General features: G+C 37.2%; 1 protein-coding gene across 3 annotated transcripts in view; it reads left to right on the plus strand.

Moving 5' to 3' along the window:
* ATAD2 (ATPase family AAA domain containing 2) overlaps window positions 1–10419 on the plus strand; it is a 68767-nt gene extending 58348 nt beyond the window's left edge. Inside the window, exons 24-29 of one of the 3 annotated variants that reach the window (XR_002343117.2) lie at window positions 42–185; window positions 2654–3046; window positions 5128–5261; window positions 6685–6813; window positions 7809–7965; window positions 10220–10419. Coding sequence is in view for 1 of the 3 variants with exons in the window: in XM_001926030.8 (XP_001926065.6) it covers window positions 42–185; window positions 2654–3046; window positions 5128–5261; window positions 6685–6813; window positions 7809–7853 (845 nt within the window). In the remaining 2 variants the exon portion in view is untranslated. Of the gene's footprint in view, window positions 1–41; window positions 691–2316; window positions 2458–2653; window positions 3047–5127; window positions 5262–6684; window positions 6814–7808; window positions 8472–10219 lie in introns of those variants that run through there. The other 2 variants (XM_001926030.8, XR_014843389.1) reach the window with 2 other exon arrangements.
* The last annotated feature ends 350 nt before the right edge of the window (window positions 10420–10769 follow it).

Consider the following 10769-nt stretch of genomic DNA (forward strand, 5'->3'; position numbering starts at 1 on the left):
TCTGGAAATTTGATTTGATATTCCCCATGTCTCTCTATAAGGTTGTAGCTCTTCCAAATATGCCCCGTCTTACTACCATGTAATGCCAAAGCAAAATTCCACCCCTGCTGGTGATAAAAAATCAGATCCAGAGCAAAATGAAAAGTTGAAGACACCCAATACTCCTATGGCTTGCAGCACTCCTGGTAAGAGCACTTTGGTATTTTGTGGGGTTTTTTTGGCCGAGACTTGCAGAAGTTCCCGGGCCAGGTATTGAACTGGAGCCACAGTAGAGACAATGCTGGATCCTTAACCCTCTGAGCCACAGATGAACTCTCCCTGCCCCCCTTTTTGCTGATTTTTACTTATGAAAAATCTGAATCCTTTGCTCTCTTCTAATGCCATTTATTTTTCCCCTCAGTTTCCTTTGTCTGTATTGATTCAGAAAATTACATTGATTTTGTTAATATTAGGGCAACTTTGCATTCTTGAAATAAATCCAGGCTTACAATAAGGTACCACTTGCAATCCCAGTTCACTTTTCAGTTCATAATCTAACTGTGAATTGACTTGATTTGAAACTGATTTTTTTTTTTTTTTTTGGTCTTTTTGCCTTTTCTAGGGCTGCTCCCGCAGCATATGGAGGTTCCGAGACCAGGGATCTAATCAGAGCTATAGCCGCCTGCCTATGCCAGAGCCACAGGAATGCGGGTTCCAAGCCACATCTGCGACCTACACCACAGCTCACGGCAACGCCAGATCCTTAACCCACTGAGCAAGGCCAGGGATCGAACCCGAAACCTCATGGTTCCTGGTCAGATTCATTAACCACTGAGTCACGACAGGAACTTGAAACTGCGTTTTATTTCCTATAAATGCTAGTTTGCTTCCTGTTCTTCTTTTTTCTTAGTGTATAACTTCACGGGGTAGCAACCCAAATCCTGTGGGTTTCCCAAAGCTTCTCTTGTCAGACTCCTAATTCCAATTTTTGCTCTTTAAGTTCCATGAATGTCAGACTGTCCTCGGCTTCTTAACCTCTTAGCTGTTCGTTTTCCCAGATACTGGTGCCATAATTCCTTAGTGCTTTCTTAGGTCTCCAGTGCTTTTGTAAGTATGTGTGTTGGAACCTTCCTTAGTTATACTACAAGTTTGTCTGTCCTGTGATGATTGATTTGAGATAGACTAAGCCCTTCTTTTGTCAAAATGGGAGGAAGCAGCTGGGAAAGGGAAAATAAGAAAAGTGAACTAGCAAGAAACTTCCACTAACAGAACATTCTCCAACAAATCAACTTTAAGCAAATACACACACACACACACACACACACGAGGATTGAGGACATGGAAAAGGACTCCCTGAAAACAATTCACTCCTAGCCATATATACCCAGCAGGATTGTGTACGTTATTATCATCAAAAGACATGTACAAGAATGTTCATAGAGGAGTTCTCTTATGCAATGGGTTATGGATCCAGCATTGTCATTGCACCGGCCCAGGTTGCTGCTGTGGCGTGGGTTTGATCCCTGGCCCAGGAACTTCCACATGCTGCAGGTATGGCCAAAAAAAATTAAAAGAATTTTTTGTAGAACCAAAATTCATTATAGCCCAACAATGGGAGGGACGCAAATGCCCATCAACAGTAGGATGGAAAAATACAGATTATTATATAAAAGCGAGAACTAATTATACTTCATGTGCATACAGAAGTACAGATGAGTCTCCCAAACATAAGGTTGCAGTGTGGTTAGACTGTCGAGACTACTGATCTAGCCAACCAGAATGTTTAATCTCTGTATACCATAGTTTCTTCATCTGTAAAATGATGTTGGTAATGTAGTAACCTGATCAGGTTAAATTGAAATTTCAGTGAGTTAGTACATATGAAGGGCTTAGAAGAGTTCCTACTATATATGTGGTAAACACTCAATAAGTAGACTAATTTCATTTTATTTTTTGGCCACACCCATGGCATGCAGAAGTTCTTGGACCAGGGATCAAACCTGAGTCACAGCAATGACAGCGCCAGATCCTTAACCTACTAGGCCACCAAGAAACTCCAGGCATAGGCTAATTTAGTCTTACCCTTGCTCCAGTTCATTTCTCATACTACTGCCAAAGTAACCTTGTAATATATGCATCGAACAATTCATGTCATTATATGCCTAATTTTAATAATTGAATAATTTTAATTCAAGATTTTTTAAAAATTCAAGATAAGGGGTTCCCTTTGTGACCCAGTGGTTAAAGAAACCAACTAGGATCCATGAGGATGTGGGTTCGATCCCTGGCCTCACTCAGTGGGTTAAGGATCCAGCATTGCTGTGAGCTGTGGTATAGGTCACAGACGTAGCTTGGATCCTGCTCTGCTGTGGCTGCGGCATAGGCCGGCAGCTGTATCTCCAATTCGACCCCTAGCCTGGGAGCTTCCATAAACTGTGGGTGCAGCCCTAAAAAAAAAAAAAAAAAAAAAAAAAAAAAGGCAAAAAATTCAAGATAAATTCCAGCCTCCTTAGAATGATAGGTCATTGCCAACTTTACCTTCTCTGCTTTTGTTTGTATATTCCGACCAAACAAAACTAGGGTGATATCTCAAATTCTCCTCTTAATGTCTCAAGAAGCATTTTTACCCCACTTATTAGACTTTAGAAAATTGTTGAATCCTTTTTCTTTTAAGCTCAGTTAAAGAGGAAAATCCGCAAAAAGTCAAAGTGGTACTTGGGCACCATAACAAAACGAAGGAGGATTTCACAGGCGAAAGATGATGGCCAAAATGTCACAGATGACAAAATTGAGACTGATACAGAGGAAAATCAAGATACAAGCGCAGACCACAATGAGACCGGAAACACAGGGGAGTCTTCAATGGAAGAAAATGAAAAGCAGCAAAATGTCTCTGAAGGCAAAATAAAACTGAGAAATAATAGTTCAGGTACTTGTATTGAGAATGAACTTGAAGAATCTGGGAGGACTACAGCATGTACAGATTTAAGGAAAGATAAAATTGCTTGCAATGGAGATGCTTCTAGCTCTCAGATAATAGATATTTCTGATGAAAATGAAGCAAGAGGTAAGTCTCAGTTAAGCAGTGTACTCATTTTATGAAGTGATTCATTCAAAGTTTCTATTTATTTTTTTAATTAAAAAAAAATTTTTTTTTTAGAACCACACCTGCAGAATATGGAAGTTCCCAGGCTAGGGGTCAAATTGGAACTGTAGCTGCCAACCACAGCCACAGCAATGCAGGATCTGTCTGAGCTGCATCTTCTGACCTACACCACAGCTCAGGGCAATGGCAGATCCTTAACCCATTGAGCAAGGCCAGGGATCGAACCTGCATCATAATGGATGTTAGCTTTGTTAACCACTGATCCACGGGAACTCCCCATTCAAAGTTTTTAAATGATTAATTACTGTCTCAGGGTATTCTTTTTTCCTTGTCTTTCAGAGTATAAATGTTAATTAGGGAAAATAGCATAATATTTAATAACTATTGAGCTAATAAATCACTGTTATTAAAAGCACACTCTGGCATCAAACAGAGCCTCTAGTCCACTGCTTAGTAGCTTGTGACCTTGGTCAAGGTTCTTGACCCATCAGCCTCAGTTTTATGATTTGCAATAGTGGGGTGGTTTGCTGGGTAGTAAGATATTCTGAGGATTGAATAAAGTAATACATCTAAAGCTTGTAGCAAAGTGCTTTTAAAAGCTGGCAGGATACTTTCTCATTTTGAGCAAGATAAGCGGTTTCCTGTAATTTCTTGCTGAGTAATGTAGAACGGCTCTTACTCACCCCCATCGTTCCTCTGTTGTAGCTTGAATCCAAGATTATTTATATTTATTCTAATGATACTGCTCCCAAAGTTTTTCATTTAGAATTGCCTTCTATATGGATCTTCTTGGATCTTTGATTTAGATTTGTTTGGTTTTTGGAAAAGCCAAACATCATTTAGTCTTACAAAGCAAAAAGAAGGGTAGCAGGGTCAAAAATTTATTTTGATCAAAAACAAGTATTGACTACGTTAATGAGACTGGTTTTCTTCGGTGGCTTATAGGCTGTAGGTAAATCTTTTTCAAGGATTTCCGTGAAGTTCTAGTGTGTTTTAGTAATCAGCAGAATGGGCTAAGATGTAGCATTTCCAATGTGAATTTTTTTTTTAAGGGCCTCACCCACGGCATATGAAATTTCCCAGGCTAGAGGGCAAATCAGAACTGTATTTGCCAGCCTACGCCACAGCCACAACAATGCCAAATTTAAGCCACCGGTGCAACCAACTCCACAGCACACAGCAGCGCCGAACCTTAACCCACTGAGTGAGACCAGGGATCAAACCCACATCCTCATGGTTACTAGTTGGGTTTGTTACCACTGAGCCACAATAGGAACTCTCCAATGTGAATATTTTAAATGTTAATCTTCTGGCTTTATACTTTAGTGTGTTTTGCTTAAGTTTGGATTGTTTTGATTTTTCTTTTATCATTGTCATTTTTGAAAGGACACAGTTTAGTGTTCCCATGTCAGGAGATTTGGGTTCTTGTCCTGGCTCGAAGAACAGTTAGGTATATTGACCTTAGAAGTCTCTTCACCTTTCTTCAGTGTCATTTTTCTCATCTATCACTGAGTAGATGGTTCTAGATCAGTGATAAGCATTTTCTGTAAAGAGCTGGATTGTCACAGCTGCTCAGCCCTGCTGGAAGGGCCTCACTGACATTTATATGTAAAATGGGTGTGGTTATGTTCTTTTTTCTTTTTTTTTTTTAATGATTTTTATTTTTTTCCATTATGGCTGTGGGTTGTATTCTAATAAAACTTTAATTATAACAGAAGACCAAATTTAGCCTATGGTAGCAGTTGCAACTCCTTTTCTAAATTACTGAGGCCCTTCCAGCTCTTAAATTCTGGGTTTTATGCATAAGTTGGAGACAGTCTAATCTGTTGTGGATCTCCCAAAATACTCTATTTGAGAAAACGTTTCTCAAATGTCCTTAATTTCTGAGTGTTTGAGAATGGCAGCATCTTAATATTACAGCAGTCAGTAAACCAGAACTGGGGTTTGTGTCTTAGTATTTCCTGCTATTTAATCTGTCTGAAATTTATTTTAGACATTATAAAATGTCTGTGAACCATATAATAGTTATGTTTTCATTCTAGAAATGTGTGTTCTGCGGATGACTCGAGCTAGACGTTCCCAAGTAGAGCAACAGCAGCTCATCAGTGTTGAAAAGGCTTTGGCCATTCTTTCTCAGCCTACCCCCTCACTTATTGTGGACCATGAGCGATTAAAAGTATGTAAATTTAAATCGGTGCTTGGGTTGTGCAGATTAGTAACATAAGCCAGGTGAAGAGGGATTGTGATGTATCACCTTGGCATGCAGTAAATAGTGATGGTTTATGAAAGGATCAATTTGGTATAGAATAACTTTCATAAAGGCAGTGGTTGGAGATGGCTAATGTATTGACATTATTGGTTTTAATATACTTGTCTGTATCATTGATCCCATACACTGTTTTTATGACCATTACCTAGAACCATTTTAGTTGGTTTTTAACTTAACCATGATTGCATGTTTTTGTTAATTATGAGGTAGTGGAGGAGTTCCTGCTGTGGCACAATGGGGTTGGTGGTGTCTCTGGAGCACTGGGATGCAGGTTCAATCCCCAGCCTGGCACAGTGGGTTAAGGATTCAGTGTTGCTGATCCCTGACAGATTCTGATCCCTGGCCCAGGATCTCCATGTGCCATGGGGCAACCAAAAAAAAAAAGAGGAAAATTATGAGATAATGGAATATTGTGGTAGGACCAGACTTGGAGATGTGTCCATTTCAGTCAAGAGAAAAAATACTGAGCAGATGGAAATTCCTTTTTGTAGGAAAATAACCTTGATGTGGTGAGGTGGTTCATCTTTTTTTCTTTTCTTTTTCTTTTTCTTTTTCTTTTTCTTTTTCTTTTTCTTTTTCTTTTTCTTTTTTTGGCCCATGCCTGCAGCACAAGGAAGTCTGGTCCAGGGGTTGAACCCAAGCCACAGCAGTGACAGTGCTGGATCCTTACCACCATTGGGCCACGAGGGAACTCCCTGTGCTGTCTCTTTTTGTTTCACATAACACAATTAATTATAATGTACTCATAGTGCCATAAAATATCCTGCAAAAATGTTGCCTTTTTTCCTGTGAATTATTTTTTGTCTGTAGAGATTTAGAGATTTACGACTAGAATTGAAATTGGCAACCTCCTCAACTGTAGTTTTTAGGATGAGTTACTGAGGGCAGCAGAGGCCAGAATTCTAGAATATTTTTTTTTTTTCATGTCTTTTTAGAGCCGCGCCCTCAGCACATGGAAGTTCCCAGGCTAGGGGTTGAATCAGAGCTACAGCCGCTGGCCTACTCCACAGCCACTGCAACACGGGATCGAAGCCGTGTCTATGACCTACACCGCAGGTCACAGCAATGCTGGATCCTTAACCTACTGAGCAAAGCCAGGGATCAAACCTGCAACCTTGTGAAAACTAGTTGGGTTCGTTAACCACTGAGCCACGATGGGCACCCCTAAAATGATGATAAAGTTAACAGCTGAATGTCAGAGCCACCATCAGATGACTTGTATGCCTTTTCTCTGCCTTATATGCTAAAGATGCCCCCAAATCTTCAAAATTAAAATCTCTTATCTCAGGGGATTTCTCTCACATATGTGAACACTCATGTTTTCTTTTAGAATCTTTTGAAGACTGTCGTTAAGAAAAGTCAAGGATATAATATTTTTCAGTTGGAAAATTTGTATGCTGTAATCAGCCAGTGTATTTATCAGCATCGCAGGGACTATGACAAAACAACACTCATTCAGGTAAACTAATCTATATAAGAAATCAACTGATTAAAAGATTTCTAAATATAATTTTTAATATGAATTATGGATTATTTCTAGATACAACTGTTCTCTACTTTTAAAATCTAGCACTTAAAATTAGTTTGTGTTTTGGAGTTCCTGCTGTGGTGCAGTGGGTTAAGAATCCAACTTCAGAGGCTCAGGTCACTGCAGAATTGTGGATTTGGTCCCCAGCCTGGCTCGGTGGGTTGAAGGATGCCACAGCTGTGGCATAGGATTCAGTCCCTGGCCCAGGAACTTCTGTATGCTGTGGATACAGCCATAAATATATGTAGTTTGTGTGTCTTAAACAGTGGAGCTCTGTAATATCTGTAAACTATGGAAAATCTATTTTGTATCTATTTTAATGAAGGTTTATAGTTCCTTTTTAAGACAGACTTGATAGACCTATTTGTCTTGATCTTTCTTTATAGTGAGCATTAGAGTGCTAATGTTTAAAAAGTGATACTGGCTAAAACCTATATAGTATTTTATATGTATGCACATATATTACTGGTATCTACTATATGCCTGCTAGTATGTAATATATATGTAGTCTTTAGTATATCTAATAAAGTATACTATGGTACCTACACAGTATAATATATTTGTAACACTGGTACGTACGAAATATAATGTATTAATATCTTTAAGTACATCGTGCCTTGATTATATAACTATTTGAATTTAATGTAAGATGAAAGCATCTCAGAATTAATTCAAATGGATTTAAATAGTAAGTCCCATCAGTGGTATCAGTCTGTGTGGTAGTTACAAATACTGAAAAGATTTCTGTTTTCACTATCATATATATAGTGAAAACACGTATCGTATATGTCGTGTATATGTATATATACACATATACGTGGGTAATAATATCCTTAAAGTTGTTTATGCAAAAAAAAGGCAGCAGTGAAGTAATGTTTTCGTTTTTTCTGTGTTGAAACTTACTTGTTTTCCTCCCTGTCCTTTAGAAAATGGAGCAAGAGGTAGCAAACTTCAGTTGTTCCAGATTATGATGTCCGGGCACCAGATGTTCTTTATATTCAGTTCCTATTTAATTCACCTCTGTCATGTTCATATAACTGATGCAAGATGAAATCCTGCATATTTAAGGAAAAGATTAAAATGGTAAATAAAGATATTTAAACTTTTCTCATATTTATGTACATGTGTAAGATAAATTGCCAAGATAACATAAATATTAGAAGTTTGATTGAACAAGTCACTGTAGTAATAGTATTGCTGTGCCTATCAGTAGTTGAAGTGTGGCCAACTCTTAGCTGTTTGTGACACTTAAGAGTAATTAGTAACATTGACCTTTATTGTTTTAAGCACTTTTAATTTTATCCTTCCCCAAAATAGTTGATTGGTCATACTACAAACTTGTTGAACCATTGTACATTTGCCATCCTTTTGTTACCTTTGTGTTCTTCAGTGCTCCTCTCTCAGACCTGCCTTTACCTTCCCCTACCCGTCACTTAAAAGCCGATGTTCTAGTCATGATTTGCAGGAGGCCCCTTGAACAGCCTCTTGGCTGCACCACAGTTCTGTACTTGAATGTACTTAAAAATTAATGCTTTTTAGATAAACATTTTTATAATTCTAATTTGGGTTAATAAAAAATTTTAATATTTTTTGGTTTACTTTTATGTTTATACATAACAAATGTATTAATAACCACTTTGTTAAACATTGCTTTAATGGCACAAAATTTCTATATTTGAAAACTTTATATCCTTCTAAACGTGTGTTTAGGTTGTATTCTATAGCTACCTTTTATATACAATTATATAAATATAAATATTATAAATTTTGTATTAATGATACCAAAAATACATTTCTTAAAGCAATAAAAAAATTCACCACCATACATATTCTTCCCTTTTCCCCCTCCTTTTTTTTAATCTTCTTTTTTTTAAAGGACATATACTAGTAGTAGTTTGTGAAAAGGCTTATGTTGGAAACTTCTTTTGAGGGGAATAGGGGGAAATAATCTCAAATGAGAGGCTCTGGACTCTAAGACAATTTCTGAGTTGAACTGCCTTTTGTTGTCAATTTATCTGAATACTGTATTTAAAGCCTTCTAAAACCCAGTAGCTCAGATACTTTAATTAGTCGATACTGTCTTATGTCTTATGTAATACATAATGCAGTGCGAGTCACTGAAAATGTTTAAATACATGTACATTCCTGGATTCACATACATACACACATACTCATTTTTAGTGAAGTTAATTGTAACTTATTCTAGATGGATCTTTTATAACTAGGATTTTGTATGTATAGCTTCTGTAATAAATTTTAAAGGTTAAAAATTGCTTCTCAGTTTTGTTTCTGGTTTTTGTTTTTTTTTTTTTTTCTTTTTTTGTCTTTTTGCCATTTCTTGGGCCGCTTCTGTGGCACATGGAGGTTCCCAGGCTAGGGATTGAATCGTAGCCATAGCTGCCAGCCTACGCCAGAGCCACAGCAACGCGGGATCTGAGCCGTGTCTGCAGCCTACACCACAGCCCACGGCAACACCGGATCCTTAACCCACTGAGCAAGGCCAGGGATCAAACCCACAACCTCATGGTTCTTAGTCAGATTTGTTAACCACATGCCACGGCGGGAACTCCTGTTTTTTTCATTATTTTAAAATGCCCTAAAAATAATTCCATGCAAGACAGGTGAACAAACCTATTTTATTATTGTGCATAATTTTAAATGCTGTTGACAGTGGAATGTATATATATTCTTTAGCTACAGAGGCTAATGTGCTTCCTGTCTTTTTCACGATATACTATCTACAGACATGGGAATTAATACATCTACATGCCTTATGTAGACTTTCAAAAATCCTGCTGAAATTGCAAGCTTAGAATTTTTTTCTCTTTTTTTTTTTTTTTTTTTTTTGGCTTAAAAGTACAATCAGGCTATAGTAATTAGGAAAGAAAAATAAAAGACATCCAAATTGAAAGGAAGAAGTAAAACTCTATTCACAGATGATGTTATATATAGAAAATCCTAAAAGAATCCACAATGTATTGATTAAAGCTATTAATTCCACAAAGTTGCTTGATCGAAGATCAACGTAAAAACCAGTTGTATTTCTGTTACTAGCAATGAATGAAATCCAAAAAAGGAGACTAAGAAAGCAATTCCATTTACAATAGCATCTAAGACAATAAAACACCTAGGAGTAAATTTAACCAAGAAGGTGCAAACTTATACACTGATAATTACAAAATATTGCTGAAAGAAATTTTAAATAAGACCTAAATAAATGGAAAGAGCCTGTGTTCATGCATTGGAAGACTCAATGTTGTTAAAATGGCAATATTCCCCAAAGCAATCTGTGGGTTCAGTGCAATACCTTTCACAAACCCAATGGCCTTTTTTGCAGAAATGGGAAAGTCAATCCTAAATTCATAATGGAACTGCAAGGGACCCCGAGTAGCCAAAACAGTGAAAAAGAGAAAGTTGGAAGACTCATATTTTTTTATTCCAAAATTTACATGAAGTTACATTATGACAGCACCCCACTGTTTTATTAAAGAATGGATCTATAGATCAATGGAATAAAATTGAGAGTTCAGAAATAAATCCGAGTGTCTGTGATCAATTGATTCTAACACTGGTGCCCAAGACCATTCAATGGGAAGAGAATAGTCTCTTCAGCGAATGTTGCTGGGAAAATAATATCCACATGCCAAAGGATGAGGATGGACTTCAACCCGACACCATATACACAACAACACAAAATGGATCAGAACTAAAGAGCTAAAACTATAAAATTCTTAGAAGGAAACGTGATCTTGAATTTGGAAATGATTTTCTTAAATATAGCCCCAAAAATATGCTAGCAACTAAAGGAAAATTAGATAAATGGTATTTCATCAAAATTAAAAAACCTTCATGCTTTTGATAGTTTCTATACTATTATGTAATTTAAT

This window comes from Sus scrofa, chromosome 4, assembly GCF_054392235.1.
Source record: "Sus scrofa isolate SSC_HxYL_T2T_F1_AM1 chromosome 4, Sscrofa_HxYL_maternal_Yorkshire_Landrace_v2.0, whole genome shotgun sequence".
NCBI classification, from domain to species: domain Eukaryota; kingdom Metazoa; phylum Chordata; class Mammalia; order Artiodactyla; family Suidae; genus Sus; species Sus scrofa.